The sequence below is a fragment of the Sparus aurata genome, chromosome 6 (assembly GCF_900880675.1).
Source record: "Sparus aurata chromosome 6, fSpaAur1.1, whole genome shotgun sequence".
Classification (NCBI taxonomy): domain Eukaryota; kingdom Metazoa; phylum Chordata; class Actinopteri; order Spariformes; family Sparidae; genus Sparus; species Sparus aurata.
The window spans coordinates 36,329,710-36,349,207 of record NC_044192.1 but is presented as its reverse complement, the minus strand read 5'-3'; the positions used below and the strand labels follow the sequence as shown (position 1 = coordinate 36,349,207).

General features: G+C 42.1%; 2 protein-coding genes across 3 annotated transcripts in view; one reads left to right on the top strand and one right to left on the bottom strand.

Moving 5' to 3' along the window:
• Nucleotides 1-371: 371 nt before the first annotated feature.
• slc2a10 (solute carrier family 2 member 10) lies at nucleotides 372-10,832 on the top strand. The gene is made up of 6 exons (XM_030420453.1): nucleotides 372-497; nucleotides 2,513-2,580; nucleotides 7,049-8,317; nucleotides 9,359-9,481; nucleotides 10,355-10,490; nucleotides 10,581-10,832. Exons 2-6 carry the CDS (start codon nucleotides 2,577-2,579, stop codon nucleotides 10,672-10,674), a joined length of 1,626 nt encoding a protein of 541 aa, XP_030276313.1. The 5' UTR covers nucleotides 372-497; nucleotides 2,513-2,576; the 3' UTR covers nucleotides 10,675-10,832.
• A 321-nt stretch (nucleotides 10,833-11,153) lies between these two features.
• Nucleotides 11,154-19,498, bottom strand: part of LOC115583517 (casein kinase II subunit alpha) — a 41,536-nt gene continuing 33,191 nt past the window's right edge. For both annotated transcript variants that reach the window (XM_030420461.1, XM_030420462.1), the window contains 3 exons: nucleotides 14,115-14,263; nucleotides 13,929-14,018; nucleotides 11,154-12,630 (listed from right to left, as the gene is read on the bottom strand). In XM_030420461.1, coding sequence (XP_030276321.1) covers nucleotides 12,512-12,630; nucleotides 13,929-14,018; nucleotides 14,115-14,263 — 358 coding nt within the window. In that variant the 3' untranslated portion in view covers nucleotides 11,154-12,511. The remainder of the gene's footprint in view (nucleotides 12,631-13,928; nucleotides 14,019-14,114; nucleotides 14,264-19,498) is intronic.

Below are 19,498 nucleotides of genomic sequence, written 5' to 3'. Positions count from 1 at the left end.
TTCCCTGAAATATTCTGTAACCACACATTAATAAGTGCTAAACAGCAGCTCTTATTCTCTTCAATAGCTGATACCATGACGTGTTGCTACTATTATAATTACTATTAGTTTTACTATTACTGATAGTATGACTACTAACAGTAGTAATACTGCTGTTGCACTCTAACTTTTAATGTCGGCCTATTACTCAGAAACGGTTTAAAATATATACGCTCCTTATCCACATAATGATCATAACATCAATACTACAAAACAATGAAACCTCATCAAGTGTCCAAGCTAAAGCACATGAGAGAGGTGAGCCGGTGCTGTCACCCTGCTGTGTCGGGACTTTGAGGGACTTCTCTTTCTGGGAGAATGGGCTAGTTGTCGACCTCTGGCGTCAGCTCGTCAACAAGTTTCTCCTCCTGCAGTCCGACACTGCTGCCACGTAGCTCAAATTCCCTAAGGGCCAGAACTTTTCCAGGAGCATCTGTGTGATCCCTCTGCTGCTGACGGTGAGTCCTTTTCTGTCCTCCGAGGTCTCAAAGCCGAAGATATTCAAGTTCACCGAAAATTAAAAGTGTCTCCAGAGCTCTTAATAATGCAAGAGACAAGCCAGGAAACTCCGCTAGGATCACAAGCGAGGGAGCAGACTGTCTGTCCCATTTAACAACAGCGGACATTTGTGGATGGACAGACGGACTGGGTCGATGAATAACGGGTCTGTTGTCAACAACAGCTGAGTTACAGTTGCGGACTGTAAAGACGATGGCTACTAGTCGGACAAAGAGACTTATTTTGCTTTTGAGCAGAGGAAAAACGTAGCGAGATGGAATGTAACTAAATGTGTCTGCTAAAGAACTGTGCCATTTTGAGTATTTCCATTGTATGCCATCTGATACTGAACTATACTAACAGTGAGGGCATATGCTTTATATCACATAATTTTTTTGACAATTACTCGATATTGTGTCTATTAAGCATCATCATTCATTCAAATGATAAAGCACTGCTATATTAAACCAGCCAACAATATATAATGCTGCTAAATGAGTAATGCATCAGTAATAATAAAATGTCCATGTTAGCAATGACATACATACTGCATATGACATAGGCCAAAAAGAAAAACCTTAACTGACATAACAGGAACTCAACAAAAACAAAAGGATGAAGAATCCATGAGAGCAAAAACTAAGGCAACCACAACAAACCAGGAAGACATGAGCAAATAGCAGCACAGGTAAAAAACGAGGAGCAAAACAGGACAGAGGAACAGATATGAAATCGCAGACAAATTGAAAAAAGAGCAAGGTGAATACAGTGGGCTGCTTAATAAGTAAAACACAGTTGTGCAGAAGTAAAGAAAAGGTAAAGACAGGAAGTGTAACACTAAACATGACACACGAGGAGAGTCTCTCAACAGGAATGAGGAAATAACCAAACCGTAACCCTAAACCATGACATCCACAACCCAAAGACATTCACCACTGTAAAGAAAGAGAAAACACACACATTGAAGACAAATTTCTTTTTAGAAGATGACTCAAACTGATTAATCATTCATTCAAAAACAAGACAGCTCTAGTTCTATTCATTTTGTGTTTTATATCATTATACAATGAATATATTTGAGCTTGAGACTTTTGGTTGCAAGCAATTTGATGGCATCACCGTGGGCTCAGGGAAGTGATGCATGCGTTTCACTTTTTTTGATATTTTATAAATTGATTTACAAATTAGGAAAATAATCAACAGATGAATCTATAATGAAAATAATCATTAGTTTCAGTAGGGCTGGATATTGTTAAGAACCTCACGATTCGATTTGATTTCGATTTTAAATTTTGATTTAGATTATTTAGGTAGCAATTCGACCGAGAGGCGTCCAGCGAGGGACAGCTGGTGGTTGGGGGACGCTGCTTGCCTGAATCGATTCAGAGAATTTTCTGAATCGATATTGAATTCGGGAAAAATATATTGCAATGCATTGATAAATTGATATTTTTACCCACCTCTAAGTTGCAGCCAGGGATCTTGAACAACACCAGACATCATTATTCATATTTATTTTTATGACAACAGGAGTCAATCCAGTGATTAGTGGGGACAACATCTGGGTCCCAGACTGTGACCTTACACAAGTGAGGTTGTAATAATAATAATGATAATAATAATAATAATCATCATCATCATCATCATCACCATATGCAGGATACAAAATACACTGATGGCAGTAGATTCTTCCTGTTGGTGTCTCAGCTTGTTTAGTCTTAATACCAAATATTCCAGGGCAGTGGGAAACTAACTGATTGCTAAACAGCATGTACTGTTGAGCCCATTTCAAGTGGACTCCCTAATTAAATCATGGCAATCAACAAGATGGTTGTCAGGGTGACGGGGCTGCAGCAGGCTCTTGTGGACTCCATTGTCTTTTCTATGAGCTGGACACAAGCCTGTCAGTTGGTGCCGGAGCAAGATAACACAACAGGAACTGGAGATTACTTTATGGTCTGCTTCTATTTCACAGAGGAAGTCTTCAGAGAATGAATCCAGACTGCAAAACCTGACTGAAATCTGCATTTAACAGATCAATGGGTAAGTTATTTGTAATTGAGTGATTTTACTTTGTAAAGCGGTCATTTAAAGAACATTACCCTGCAAAGTGCTTGTTTGGACTTTTATCTGAAGTAACAGTGTGAGCTGTTTAAAGTCAATGCAGACACCCACAATTCAGCGTTACAGTTGCTGATAGGTTTGTATTTTTAGTTAATAGATTAAGAGTTAGGGGTTAGGGGTTAAATTAACTATTCAAATCAATCAATTTGTGAAAAGAAGATTTAAATATAGCAGGTTTTACAGATGGACTGTGTGTAAAGTCAGTGAACCACTGTTCTAAGCTTAATTTTTCCACACATGAATGAAAGACAAGCTCATCTTTTATCAGCACTGAGATTCAGCAGCTTTCATTTGGATTTTCTGTCTGTCCATTTGCACTTCAGTCAATTGATACTGAACATGAAAGACTCCCAGGTTATTGTGATGAGCTGCAGAGCTGTTGCAGTGATTTATACATATTTACAAACTAATTACAATGTGATAGACACTGTAAACTAAAACTTTATACACTTTACTGTAAAGGATGATCCACAATATTGAAATGCTGACATTTTTGTGCATTGTGATTTAAATAACATCTATACCTGAGTAAAGGGTTGATTTCCCTGTTTGTAACCTACATACTGTCTCAATTAAAGGCTCTTCCTTTAGAATTGAGATAGGACCGCATGCTAGCTAAATCTGTTGTTCTGACCTCATCAGCAAGACATAAAAAAGTGAAATCCTCATCATTCTGATCTGTGATAGAGTTGGTTACATTTTCAGACAATAGCCTGGAGAAAACCTGGCTACAGCACAGTGGTACCATACCCAACCTTATTAAATCTCCACACACCTTAATTAGATTTTTTTCTATGAAATTACAGAAATACTTATGATCATTGTAACTACAATTTACCAAAGCACTACAGGAAAAAGTACTCATTATGCAGAATGGCCCCTCCAGCTATTGGATAGTTACTAGTGATGCATTTACATGTAAATAACATGTTGCATGTAAATGAGGTGGAGAAAACATTAACGGTGACATAACAGGGTTTACCATATGATGAATTTGATATTTCTTACTGATATCTATTATACACGTATCAAAACTGAAATCACGACACTCAGATCCACGAACCTGTCTTGCAGTGTGAGAGGGCAGAATCGCAACACAACTTCCAGTCCATCCAGCCCTATGAGCTATAAGTAACCCCTTTCACACAGAGACGCCGCATTACTACCAATTCTCGCCAATTCTCCGCCATTGGCCGTTCACATAGAGCAAAGCATCGCTGGAGTAAAGACGAACCGCTGTGTAATTCACACAGAAAGTCGGCGCTGCGGCTAATGAGACGTGACGGTACACGTCATGAATATTGACGGGTGTGTGTTTCCCCGGTGTCCCCCGTCAATCTAAACCCGTGGATAAGTTATAATCATATGGATGCTGTTATAATGTGTAGCGATTGAGATCCTGACCCATCAAACATCCTGGAAAGTGACAAAGTTATGTTTTTCGCTCTAAATTACATAATTACATCACCATCAGTAAACTGGTGGCTTGTCTGACTCTGTCACTCACGAGGACGGAGGCTCTTTTCTGGTGGAAAGTTCACTGAAGTCATGGTCCAGAGGGCTGACCGTCGTGGAGATGTTTTTTTCATCATAAACACTTTGTGAGTAAAAGTTTTTTGCCAGTGACAGACACTGTTTTTCAGGCAAAAATGTGACAAGGAGTCGGTCGGACAGTCAGTAGGAAAGGCGGTAGGACAGACCCTTCTCTGCGTGGGTATTTTTTTTCCTTGTTGCCAAAGACAGTTACTACGTTACCTTCGTTTGGTTCTGTAACGTTGCTTTATGGGACACCTCTCTTTATTAAGTTGAGTGAGGGACCATCCGATAGACACGCCCTCCATATGCGCCGCCAGCTCATCTATTCACACTAGCCCTTTTTACACAGCGTCTCCGCATTATCTCTGGAGCCGTGGTTCGCCAATTCTCCGCCGATGGTGATTCACACAGAGCGAAGCATCTCCGCCGTGTAATTCACACAGAAAGCCGGTGCTGCGGCTCCTAAAGAGGCGTGACAGTTCACGTCATGTTGATGACGTTGGTGTTTCCCAGGTGTCCCCTAGCCCCATTCACACAGCTGTTTACATGTGGGGATCCTGCGCCAATTCTTAGATGCAGAGAGGGGGGAAATTTTGCTCTGGTGCTGATCCGCCTCTGGAGGTAGTATCAGGGCCGCATTATTGGTGAACCGTCCCAGTGTGAAAGGATAATCCGTGCGGAGCAGGGGCGTGTCAGTCTGACTAGTCTGATAACTGCACAGGTCCTTCACTCAACTAAATACAGAGAAATGTCCCACAAATCAACATTACAGGACCAAACAGTAACGTAGAAACTGTAACTGTCTTTGGCAACTTATATGAGGAAAAAATACCACAGCTGTACATGGAGGAGTGTCTGTCCTCCTGTCTGTCCTACCAATTCTTCGTCACATTTCTGCCTGAAAAACAGCGTTTGTCACGGCAAAAACTTTAACTCACCGAGTGTTTGTGATGAAAATAAATCACAGCAACCATCAGTCCTCCTGACCGCAACTTCAGGGAACTTCCCCCCAGAAAATGGCCTCCGTCCCCGCGAGTGAGGGAGTCAGACATTGTCCTGTTTACTGATGGTGATTATGTAATTCTGTAATTTAGCGCGAAAAACGTTACTTTGTCCCTTTTCAGGATGTTTGGGGTCAGTATCTCAATCACTACACATTATAACAGCATCCATATGAATATAAACTGTCCACAGGTTTAGATCGATAGGGGGAACACCTGGGAAACGCTGACGTCATCAACATGACATGTACCGTCACACCTCTTTAGAAGGTCTGTGTGAATTACACGGTGGAACGGCGGAGATGCTTCGCTCTATGTGAATCACCATCAGCGGAGAATTGGCGAACCACCGCTCCGGAGATAATGCAGAGACGCTGTGTCAAAAGGGCTCCTGATACTACCTCCAGAGGCGGATCAGCACCTGCGTGAAAGTTTCCGCATCTGAAAGTTTAACACAGAGGAGGGTGCGGAGAATTGGTGCAGGATCCCCGCATGCAAACGGCAGTGGGAATTGGGCTAGTGGTTCAGTTTGCCAATACTCTGCCTCTGATATTATCAGATAAGTATCATTTACAGAAGTTAATGAAATGTTACATAAATAAAATGTTTAATTAAAAAAAAAATCGAACCGTGGGTCAAAAATCATGATACACACCGAATCATAACTTTTGTGTATCGTTCCGGCCCTAATATCTATATCATATAACCACACTAGAAGATTTTAACAGCTTATGAAACAGTCTCAGTTTAATACTGATGTCTCTTTATGACCTACATAAACAAACAAGGCCATCAGTGAGAAGATTGGCTATTTATTATAGTTATTCTTATTGCCTGTCACTGGGTCAGATTCCAGTTTATGACTTAAAGCTGCATTAGTCAACTTTTCTCTGTTTAAAAATTTTAATCACTTTTTAAATGCCAATGAGTGGACAGGCAGTTAGATAAGTAAAAAAAAATTAAACATTCCCCTTCTTACACTGGTTGCCTCTATCAGCCTGTGGCTAGCTCATCTTAAGAGGTAACTCTGGTAGTGCATTCCCGGAATAATTACGTTAGCGTGACGCATATGACGTCATGCTTGCTACAGAGTGCCTTTCTCAGCTATTTGAGTGCTGTATCGTAGGCAGTTGAACTTGTTTCAGTTTCTTGAAGAAGTTTTACCTTTTCACCCAACAGGCATCTTCAGTTCTAACTAACTTTTAAACTCTGTGTGGGAATGTCCTTACAGAGTCATTAAGGATACATATAAGCTCTAAGTTTCAAAGCCCTTAGGGCCACTTGTGGGTCTTTGACCCAAGCGGCCTACATGTAGGTTGGTAAGGCTGGGTGAGCCCAGGTGTGAGTGGTTGTTAAACTGTCTGGGGAGAGGACTCAGTACAGCATTGTAGGTGGTTGGTAAGTAATGTCTTTAGCCACCTCCTATGTTCAAAGTCAGTTTGAAATCCAGTAGATAGGCTGTTTAACTCCTCTTGCAAACAATCTGTCCTCTATTAACAAGCTATATTAACAAGTACAAATTTGCAACTGAGACCATGATATTTTGAAAATAAAATGATTGACTTTGTATTTGTTTCTTTGAGTCAATATTTATGAAGCTGAGATGTATTTGACTCTACACCAATGGCCAATGGTGGTACTGCATCATCAGCCAGCTCTGCCAAGGCTGTAGTCTAGATATTGTCTCACAGCAGCATATTGATCCAAAGCTTCTGATTAAAACCCCATGCAGTTAAACATTATCAGAAAAACCTAAATTCTCTATAGAGATAATGTTAATGTATAAATGTATGTCTTTTGTGATGACTGCTTTTCTCAAAGATAAACAATCTGAATGCTTCACTTCCTAGGTAGCTCCACCCTCCTGTTGGCCAGTGTGATGTCCAGTCTGGGCGGCCTGATCTTTGGTTATGAGCTGGGCATCATCTCGGGTGCTTTGCTGCAGCTCAGGTCAGAGTTCAAACTCACGTGTATCCAGCAGGAGGTGCTGGTCAGCTCTTTGTTGATAGGAGCATTGCTGGCGTCCATCGTGGGCGGCTGCCTGATCGACCATCAGGGACGCAGGAACTCCATCCTACTCAGCAATGTCCTGATCCTGACCGGCAGCCTGGTCCTGCTCACCAGCTCTTTCTCTGCACTGGTACTGGGCAGAATTATAGTGGGCTTTGCCATGTGTATATCCTCCATGTCCTGCTGCATCTTTGTGTCCGAGATGGTTACCCCCAGCCGCAGAGGCTTCCTTGTATCACTGTATGAGGCTGGGATCACGGTGGGCATTCTGGCAGCTTATGCTATGAACTACATCCTGTCTGATTCTAAAAGAGGGTGGACGTGGATGTTTGGATTAGCAGTAGTACCAACTTTGATTCAGCTCGTCACTATCTGTTTTCTTCCATCTAGCTCTAAGGACCCTTGCTCTCAAACTGAAAGAGACCTCATGTGTACCATAGAAAACCAAGAAGCAGAATCTAGAGTCAGTCCCAGGGTGGAAAACAAGAAAGTTCATTATAACACCATGTACCTTTTCCAGCGTAAAGACAACATGAGGACTCGGACTGTGATTGGCCTTGGTCTGGTTTTCTTTCAGCAGTTCACAGGCCAGCCAAATGTTCTCTTCTACGCCTCCACCGTCTTCCACTCCCTGGGATTTCATAGCGACGCCTCAGCAGTACTGGCGTCGGTGGGCATGGGGCTTATCAAAGTGATCGCGACTCTGACCTCCATGGTGTTTTCAGACAGGCTGGGCAGGAGGCCTCTGCTCATCAGTGGATGCTCTGTCATGGCTCTGTGTCTGATAACCATCGGACTTCTCAGTGGACATTCCGTGATGAATGCTAAGAGGCCTTCTAATTCTGAGGACTTTACTGTTAACACAACAGATCTACCTTATTTACGTGTTGTTAATAGGTCAAATTTTGACACGCATTTTAATGAGAGCCATAGACTCCTCAATAGCAGCACACAAGGTATAAATATGGTACCTGATAAAGTCAGACAGAACGCACTGGACACACCTCTGACATCTTCTCCCAGCCTCCACAACTCCACAGTTGTGAACTGGACCATCCTTGTGTGTATGATGGCCGTTGTCAGCGCATACTCCTTTGGATTTGGACCAAGTTTGTATATTTTTATATTTATTTAGATATCACAGTTTGTATGCTTAAATATTCATAACGATCAACCGATACTTATTATTATTCATCCAGAGACAGATTGCAGATATTTGGAACTGATATACATTTGCAGCAAAAAAATAAATTTTGGTGTCAGTATTTTGAATAATAAGTGATGGAAAGACACTCAGTACAATTTTGGTGTAATTTGCTTAAGTATTTCCATTTTCTGCTACTTTATACTTTGAGTCCAATGCATTTAAATGCTTCCACGCTGGTAATAGCTGTGGCCTGAGTTATTATGTTTTCAGGTCCGTTTGTCTGTCCTACTCTTGGGACTTTCTGTAAATTTGAAGCCAATGTCCACTTGGACTCAAGCATCAGATCAGATTTAAGTGGACAAAGGTCTCTATGAACTCAGAAAACATATTTTAGTTCATTACTGATAATGATCTAATTGAGAACTATTACAATCCACAAATGTTAAATGGGATAAAAATGATGAAGTGACAACATTTTATATCCAAAAGGTCAACTTTACAATTATGTTATATATCATGCAAAAAAATTATGAATTCTGCTCATTATTAAACGCCACAGTTCAGGAGCTTGACTGGTGCGCAGAGGCATTCAACTACAGTGCAGTAATTGTAGTTATTTTGTAGCTATTTTGTTTTCTACTAGTTACTTTGCTGAGTCACATTAATCAGTGTTAATAGGCTATACGTCTAATCGATCAGTGGGTCAGACAACAGATAGCCAAAGTAACACATTTTTAACTGAATTAATTTATCAACACTCGACACAAAAAAGACTGAAACTAATACTGGCAATGCTAAAGATTGGCCCCAATAACCCCGATAATCAGTACATTCCTAATTAAAATACAACCACGCTTTCAGTGTAAATGATAAGCATTTTTGAGCTGCTAGCATGCAGATGCCACATGTAGCTTTACTGTCTTTAAAATAACATTATCCAACACAAGAGGATGTGGATTGTTAGTAGAGCTGAGAAATGAAGGGTTTTTTTGTCTTCCATCAGTGACCTGGCTTCTCCTGAGTGAAATATTTCCTGCTGTTATCAGAGGAAGAGCATTCGCCTTCACCAACTGCTTCAACTGGGCTGCTAACCTGCTGGTCACGTTCACTTTCTTGAATTTTATCGGTGAGTTCCAATACACCTGTCTCACAGAGGACATTTTGACTGGTTTTGAAAGGTGCAAATATTACTTATGAACACCAAATTTGTTTATTACATCTGTGCTTCACTGATTGACCACTTGTTTTGTGTGTTTACAAAATCTGTCTGATTAACAACTTCAAAATCCTTGTGTGTTATCACCTTTTAAGTAGATATGGCTAACGTGTAACAGTGCCTCATTACACATCCAGCTGACACAGAGCCAAGCACTCCATTATTAACTATATATCTACACCAGCTTATGAGAAAAACATCCGTCTCTCTGGATACTAAAAGCTTCACTAAGGCCAAAGAAGCATTTACACCATTTGCACTTCTATGTGGTGGGTCATTCCAAACGTTTTGCCTGTGGGAGTGGGTTATTATTTAAGTGCACTACCTCAATTTGTGTCTGTGATCGATGAAACACCACGTAAGTTTACTGAAGATAATTGCTAAGTTACTTTACCTCACAGATATTTGATAGACTATTTTAATGCAAGCAAGTATTGGGAATTACATTATATACTAGTATGAACATTGACCTAATCAGATTAATGATGAAGTAAGAAAAACATTTTTACTTCACTTATTTATCTGGATAGTTGACATTTTAAGACCAGTTAGGGCCCTGTACACCTATACAGGTATATGATTGACTAATCATCAGTCAGGCATTTCTGTCTAAGTGATCTTTAAAAAAATCCAGTCCTTAGGCCATAAGATGACTTAAAATAAAGTCTGGACCAGTTATGAATTATTCTTGACTCCCAAAAAGATGATTACGTCGCCTTGGACGTTTCACCTGACTTAGTTAAAAGTGAAAGAGGCTGAACTTTCTGTAATTCCAATCAACAGATGCAATTGGTCTGTCAGGCATGTTTCTCTTGTATGGGATGAGTGCTGTGGCAGCTGGAATCTTCTTCTACTTCATGCTCCCAGAGACCAAAGGGAAGACTCTGGAGGAGATAGACAAGGAGCTGCGTCTGAACAGGTAAGATCTATAACTGAATTTATCATACACATTGTGAGAGATGACACATGCTGAAGTACTGATGCCTTTGTCCCTGGGCTTGTTTTACAGGTTTTTCCACAGTAAGCATTGCTGTGATGTCAGCTGGAGAAACACATCCCCACAGTACCAGAGAGTACACTGTCAAATGAGCACCTCAGGGTGACATAACTCATACTGGCTTACTGACAGGCACTGAACACACCACACATACAAGAATTTACTTGACCAGACAGTACACTTGATTATGTCACACCTTATTTTGAAATACATAATGTGTGGCGTCCTTTAGAAACATGTTAATAAAGTGTGTTTTCTGTTGGATCATGTGTAGTTTGCTTGCAGTCATGTGTCACAAGTCTTCTTTGAGTTTAAGCATCATCTAGCAAAACAAAAAAGATTTTGCAAAAAAGATGACATTTTTTCCAGACTTTGTGTGTCTTACTTTGATGGTATACATTGACAGGGTGGACAGCAATTACAGCAGCTGATAACTCAATCTACATCTGGAGTCAGAAATCATGTGAAGAGACATAGAAAAACTTCATTCTAAATGTGATCAAATGATTAAACTACAAGGGGAAAAAAATCCAGTTTGCATTTTGTGGATGTGACAAGAGTGGTCAGACATAAATCAGTCAGAAGTACCTGATAAATAAAACACATGTTTATTTACACAAACTTTCAAATACTAGCCTTCGACATAAGGACATAAAAATATATACAGTGATGTAGGGACTCAAACTGCTCCGTTTTCCAGTCAATGTATACATGTTCTGATTTATTTGCATTTTCTGGTTTTGAAATGAAAAAAAAAAAAAAAGATGCATATGTACAGCATGGTCTAAAACTTACACTTTCAAACTCTGGCACGAAAACACTGGGGAAAACTCTTCAAGTGCTACTCAACATTTCAACTTCGATACTTCCCTCACACAGCTCACCCATGTCACTACACAACACAACAGAAGTGTACTTTCCTCCAAACACTAACAGCACTTTAGTCATCTGCAGATGATTACTGTGTCGCATATTTTGTAATAATATTCCCTACTCCCACAAAACAAAACTAGGTTTGGTCAGTCTCCTCTTCCAACCAACTGAGTAAACTTTGGTTATGTCTTGAAGTAATTCAAGGAAATTTAAAGCAGCACATTTGAGAAACCATTTCTTTGAGAACCTGAATTAACCTTACCTGGCTTCTAAGGGGTTCATAGTACAAACACTAGAGTTGATCGAACCACTTGATGGAGATTAACCTTTTCCAGCAGTCCGGAACATTTCAATACAAAACAAATTAACTGATAACATGAAGGGTAGTCGCATATCAAAAGAAGACCGGTGATCTGGTTTGGTAAGAAAGGTAAGACAAAACTACTCAGGCAAAGAAAGTGTTGAAGTGTCACTGTGTTTACATACACCTGGAGCACAGAACAGCACCAAACACTTCCAAAATGCTGTGATCTGGAGGGTGTTTAGATTCATCTGGGGAGATAAATCACAAGTTCTCATTAGGTCTTGTCTTAGTTGATGCTGCAGTAGTAAACTATACAGGATGTGCTCCTTTTGGTCCTCATGGCCGACATCTTTCTTTTGCCTTCTGCTGATGTACTGATTGACCACTGCCTTCAAACTAACATGGTGTGGGGGGTCATGGATGACACTCGCTCTCAGACTCAAACACACACCACACCCCTTTGTATTCACTACGGCTTGTGGGAAAATGAAGGGAATACCTGTATATTTCAATTAAACAGAACATTCATTTTAGATGTCCGGTTAACACATTCATTCAAGGTGGAAAAGGAACCAAAAAAACATCTTTCTTTTCTTAGAAGACGACGTCCTCCGGCCAGGAGGTTGGTGAGGCGCGGTCACACTGACTGAATGTGGTGAGGGCTGCCAGAGTGGCATCTGTCTTGTCTCTCCCCCCCAGGCTGGGTGGTGGTGGAGGTGGGAGAGATTGGGGTTGATGGCAGGAGAGAGTGTATTTGGGTGGGGTGTCACTGCGGGGCGCCAGCAGCAGCGGGCACTGGGGTGCTCAGGGCGTTGGTGGCAGCAGACAAGACCGGCGAGCCAGTGAGAGGACCCAGGGCAGTGGAGGCTGGCAAGGCAGAGATACCTGAGAGAGGACAGATCAGAGAGATGATTAGAAAACCAACATCAGACAAACGGATCTGTGCCAATAGGCTGTGGGCACTAGGAGTGTTACAAATCAGTACATTTGATACATTCAGAAAAAATGTAAAATTTCAGACAGGCTGTCAACTCCCTGAATGCAAACTTAAAGTACAACATCGATCACATCTCACTTTAAGTAAAAACAAAGCATCTCTGTTACTGTTTTGTGTGGTTTCACTAAAGAAAAAGGTTTTAACCATGTGATTGAGCACCAGTTCTTTTTCTATAAAGCTAGAAATCAGAAAGTGGTCTTAAGAAAGAGATAAACCACTCAAATGTTGGACAAACAGACCTGCCAACCTTGAAGAAAGAGTACGAAGAGTACGAGTGGTTAACAACACTGTCGGCTAAACTTAACGGCTTAATTCTACCTTTTCAATGCTGTTTGCTTTGGCAGTGACTTCAAGCTGCAGAAGAGGGATCAGTTTTCCGGCCAGCCTGGCTTGCTTGAGTCACTGAAATGAATTGAATGCGCAAAGCATTTGGCTGGGAGGGGCATGTGGGCAAGGGTGTTAAAATGCAGCGCACTGATTGGCCAAAACTTTTCACTCCACTTACACGCAGATTGTTGTGGCTCAGCTGCAGAATCAACTTCAGAGATAGAAGTTGCATAGAAACTGAAACCAGTGAACTGTGATATGCAACAAAATGCATACCTGGAGAGCAGCAATGCGTACAAGCGTACTTAAGTGTCAAAATGTGTACCGAGTACGAAAAATGCGTACATGTTGGCAGATCTGGAGAAACCGCAGCTCAGAGTATGGGTAGAAATAATACACTAGTCTATCATAGTGTTTGCTAATGCCAATACAAATGTCCAACAATATAACGTATTGCATTAGTAAGAACTATCTGGTGTATTGACAGTTAACCATGATATGGAACCCACTGACAATGTAATATGTTTCAATAAAGTTTCTCTGTCAAACTCTGCGCCAGCTGACCAGTGTTTCAAGCCCTGCACCCTTAATTTCAACACAGATCATAGCATCGTGCCTGAGCACTTGCTAGATTAAGTTGTTGCACGTGGAGGACACAGAACAGATGACAAACTGACGCTGCAGATCTTCACACTGTGTCACACTCTACCTGAACATTGGTTAACATATGTGCTGAAGGAAAGACTTTTTGCAGCACTTTTGCCTCCTGTTTGTCAAGCGCACACTTTGATGTTCATTATTGTTTCATGTTTAATGCAGGGCAGTAGAAAAGCTTCATGTCAGGTGCATGTGTTCTCACCAGTGATCATGCTGGCTGTGCTAACAGCTGTGTTTCCACTGGGCAGGTTAGCTGATCCGGCCGCACGAGACTGATCTTTCACAATCGGGACTGTAGGCACAACAAAATACACAAACAACTTATTTTGTATTAACTGATCATGATTCCATTCTTATAAAACAACACTGGGTGTTTCTGAGGGCTTACAGAAGTAAGGGTGATCCATGGCCTCGCGGGCTGTCAGCCGGGCCTGGTGGTCGTAGCGCAGCAGCTTGTCAAGGAAGTCCAGAGCCTCAGGGCTAACCAGGTGCTGGTTCTCACTGTGGACAAACCGTTCCCACCGCTTACGAGAGTGCCTGAGGGCAAAAAACAAAATAAAACACATCAAATTCCTATGTCTATTTAGACTCAAGCAAGAGGACACAGAAAGTTGTGATAATGACATTGACAGTAGGGCTGTCAGTTTAACGCGTTAGATTGATTAATTAATTGCACTGCAAATTAACGCGTTATAAAAATTAATGCAATTAATTCTGAGATTCTGAGTGGCAATTCAATGCGCGAGCATTTTAAATTTGGCCCATTGAATGACCTGTAGGCTACTTGGCAGTGGCACGTCATGGTAGCACTTAGGGGTGGGCGGATCGATCCAAATATCGATAGTATCGATACCAAGGTGAGTATTGGTATCGGATCGATACTAGCGTGATGAGATCGATATTTTTGTTGTAGTTTCTCTTCTATAAATTCAGCAAATCACTTGTATTTCTTCACAGTTTGTGTGAGCGCACTGTCTCTCTCAGTCCTTAAAGCGCAGCGCTCCTCTTCACCTCTCGACCTCCGCTCACTCAGGTTCACTGTAACTCAAAAATATATACTTATATTAAGATATATAACCTACCTCAAGAATATAATAACCCTTTTGTGTATCTGTTGAAGGAACATTAGTATTCCTATTTAGGCCACATGCAGATAGGTTATATATTTAATTATGTTAAATATAATTTTCTTATTTGGCTAAAATCTTTGTCCTGTGTTTATCATTATCATAATCATGGTCAATTAATTAACCGTCATGTTGTGTTCGTTTCATGTTAAACAATTTTGTGCTCCCGGTCAAAAATGACCGTTCCATTTAAACTCATCATAAAAACTGTATAATACATATATTATCACTACTTGTTGTGTTAGATCTTTTTATCAACTTCAGTTCTTGTGAACATGACAAGTTTTGAACTTCTATTTGTTATTTATGGCCTGTATACCTCACTGATCTGAGCGTATACATCTTGAATTCGAGTTCTAAAAAGCATCATTTCTGGATTATTTTGACTATATAATAATCAGATGAAACATAGTATATTGTTTATCACAGACTACTTAGGGTCAAAGTTACCAAGGACATTTGTTTTTAAACCTTTTAATTTTTTTATACAGTCACATCAAGTAACACTAGTCGTGTTCCCAGTCAAAGGGTTAGGTGGGTCTCAGGTGGGGATGAAGACCAGGATAAGTTCCCATTCTTTGACCTGAATGTGACAGCAGCCTCAGCATGGCCATCCTCTTCATCACTGGATTCCTTCCCATCAGTTAATTCTTGGTCTGGATTATATTCTGTGTCGTCTTCATCTTCTGACACTTCCTCCTCTAATCCATCCTCACTGTCAGTTTCCTGGCCTCTCTCCTCCTCACCAGTGTGGTGATCACATATGTAATCAATAGCCTCACTTATGGTATATCGACGTGCCATGGTGCTGCCACACAATGAACTGTGAGCAAGGCCTCAAAAAAGCATTTATATAGGCTACCAAAGCTGCGAGAAAAGTTCATTATTGAAACAATGTTCCAACAACTTTCTGAGAACAAGTGTTGTTCCTGCGGGAGAGAGACTCTACTGGGCTAAGGTTCCAGTGGTGGTTGCCTGGGAACCAAGGTGTGTGTCTGTCTGCATGCGTGTGTGTGTGTGTGTGTGTTTGTGTGTCCATATGACAAATGAGGATGTACCTGAGATCAGTTTTTTACACTAATTGTAGTCTCCCCCATTAATTTCTAATGACTGGTCATTTTTGACCGGGAACACCAAGAGAGTACAAAAGTTGAATAAAATACACAAAATTGTATGCAAATAAATACTATTTATTTTGCGTGTTGAAATCCTCTTTGTGGACAAAGTCATGGACTCTTAGGCCAGTCTGATCAAATTAAGTACATTTTTCAGATATAAAATTTTTAAACCGGACAGATTTGACCGGAACACAACATAAGGGTTAAAGGCAAAAGTACAAAATCATTAATTGATCAGGAATTTTCAAGTAAAAAGTATCAGTATCGATATCGGCAATACTGGCCCCGTCTTTACTTGGTATCGGATCGATACCAAAATTTGCAGTATTGCCCACCCCTAGCACTAGCACAAGGAACTTGTCCGGACGTGTTCGTCACTTCCCACCTGCGTCGCTAGTCAAAGCAGGGTGACAACAGACACCCTGGACGCGACTCAGGGGAGCGAGGCGAGCACATCGTTGCTAGGGCCTTTGAACGGCAAGTTTATTTATAAAAAGAACGAAGACGGGACTATCAACAGTTGCTATGGCGCCGTACTAGGTGGCAGCCTGTAACAGCAGCTCCCGTGGGTTTTTAAGTTTTTTCGTAGTTTTTGTTGTATTTGTGTTGTGTTTGTGTTCTGGTTTTCGCTGAACTTTTGGCGGCTCTTCTCCGGAGACTGGGAGAGGACGAACACCTTTCTTTTTTTTCTTTTTGAACTTTTACGGCACTTTTTGTGATGTTTTTGCTAACCCTAGCAACGGAGGGTCAGGAGCGCATCATTGAGCGCATTCTTTACACACGCGACCAGCTGATTGCTCTGTGTGAACCTGCACTGCTACCCGGAGCCAGGCCTGAGGTCCTGAAGGAGCTGTGGAGGAGACGCCGTGACTGCAGAGCCGGAGTGAAACGGAGGGTGAAGAAGAGGAGACACAGACCGGCTGTACCGGCAATCGTCATGGGAAACGTGAGGTCTCTGGGGAACAAGACGGACGAGCTCGCCGCGCTAATAAAGGATCAGAGGGAATATCGTGAGTGCAGTGTGTTGTGTTTCACGGAGACATGGCTTCACTCAAACATCCCGGACCACAGCGTGACGATTCCCGGCTTCAGCACTGTTCGGGCGGACAGGGACGTGACAAGCAGCGGAAAGAAGAAAGGAGGAGGGATTGCACTGTACGTGAGTGAGAGGTGGTGTAATCCCGGACATGTTCATGTGAAGAAACGTATCTGTACCCCGGACATTGAACTGTTGACTGTGGGGATGAGGCCTTATTATTTGCCCCAGGAATTCACGTCCGCCATTATTATCGGTGTGTACGTTCCTCCTTCAGCTGATGCAGCGGTGGCCTGTGACATCATCCACTCCGCTGTTGCCCAGATACAGACGCAGCATCCTAACGCATTTATTGTCATCACTGGGGATTTTAATCATGTCTCACTGGACAAAACCCATCCAACATTTCACCAGTATGTTGACTGCCCCACCAGAGACTGTAACACACTGGATCTGTTGTATGCAAATGCTAAGGATGCATACAGTCCCACAGCCCTCCCCCCTCTTGGAAGATCTGACCACAACCTGGTCCTGCTGACCCCTAAGTATATCCCCCTTGTTCAGCGGCAGCCTGTCCACACTAGGAGCGTGAGGAGGTGGACTCAGGAGGCTGCTGACGCACTACAGGACTGCTTTGAGTCGACAGACTGGGATGCACTTGTTGAGCCACATGGAGAGGATCTCGACAGCATGACCGACTGCATCACAGAATACATCAGGTTCTGTGAACACACCACCATGCCAACCCGGACTGTACGCTGCTTCCCTAATAATAAGCTGTGGATCACCAATGACCTGAAAGCCCTTCTTAACAAGAAGAAGAGGGCGTTCAGGTCTGGAGACAGGGAAGAACTGAGGAGAGTGCAGCATGAACTCACGGATATGCTGAGGGCCTGTAAAGACGCCTACAGGAGGAAGCTGGAGGCCAAACTCCAGCAGAATAATGTGAGGGATGTGTGGACTGGTATGAAGCAGATCACTGGGTGTAAGGTGAGCGGCAGACAGTCAACGGGTAGCCTGGAGAGGGCAAACGAGCTGAACAGATTCTTTAATAGGTTCAGCTCACAGCCTTCTGTCGTCTCCATGACACCTCCAGACCCCCACACACCCTCACTGCCCCAAATGCTTCCTCCCCTCCTCCCTCACTCCTCTGATGTGAGCTCTCCTGTGCAGCACCTCTCCTTCTTCTCCTCCTCCTCTTCCTCCTCCAGGCAGGCCACAGTTCGTCCGTATGGGCAGTGTTCTGTCTGATGCGGTGGTTAGTGATACAGGAGCTCCACAGGGGACTGTACTGTCTCCATTCCTGTTCACCTTATACAGCACTGACTTTCAGTACAACACCGGGTCGTGTCACCTGCAAAAGTTTTCTGACGACTCGGCTGTTGTTGGGTGTATAAGTGAGGGAAAGGAGGAGGAGTACAGGGCACTGGTAGACAACTTTGTGGAGTGGACTGGACAGAATCACCTGCGGCTGAACATCAGCAAGACCAGAGAGATGGTGATAGATTTCAGGAAGAAGAGGAAGACGGCTTTCCAACCTCTGTGCATTCTGGGAAAGGATGTGGAGGCGGTGGAGGATTACAAGTACCTGGGTGTTACCATCAACCACAGACTGGACTGGAGATCTAACACTGAAGCTGTTTACAAGAAGGGGATGAGCAGACTTTACTTCCTAAGAAGCTGAGATCCTTCAACGTGTGCAGCAAGATGTTGGAGATCTTTTATCAGTCTGTGGTGGCCAGTGTACTTTTCTTTGCTGTGGTTTGTTGGGGAAGCAGCATCGGAGCCAGCGACACCAACAGACTCAACAAACTGATCAGGAGGGCTGGCTCTGTGATTGGCTGCAAACAGGACACTCTGGAGGCTGTGGTGGAGAGGAGGACACTGAAAAAACTGTTATCCATCATGGATAATCCTCTCCACCCTCTCCAACTCACACTGGTCAGACAGCGGAGCACCTTCTCCGGAAGGCTGCTTCAGCTTTGCTGTCGTAGAAATAGATACAGGAAATCGTTCCTGCCACAATCCATCACTTTATACAATAACTCTCTCACCTCTGCCTGACAGAGAACTCTGGTCTCTCTACTGTTTTGTTGTATATATTATTATTGTTATAGTATATTTTGCATATTTTGTTTTGTTGTATATATTATTATTGTTTATAGCACACTGTACACTGTATATATACACTATGTATATATTGGATTCTATTTATGTTATGTACAAAGTGTTTTATTTGCGGACCCACTACTGCTGTAACAAAATAATTTCCCAGTCTGGGATCATTAAAGTAATTCTATCTATCTATCTATCTATCTATCTATCTATCTATCTATCTATCAAGAACGCGGTGATTTGTAGCTTTTGTAAAAAAGAATTTGCCTATCACCGAAGCTGCTCCAGCTTGACTTATCATTTAAACGCGAAACCCTTGAGCTTGAGAGTCTGCTTAAGTGCCTATTTGAGTCTCAGCCTTATTTTATTTCTGATT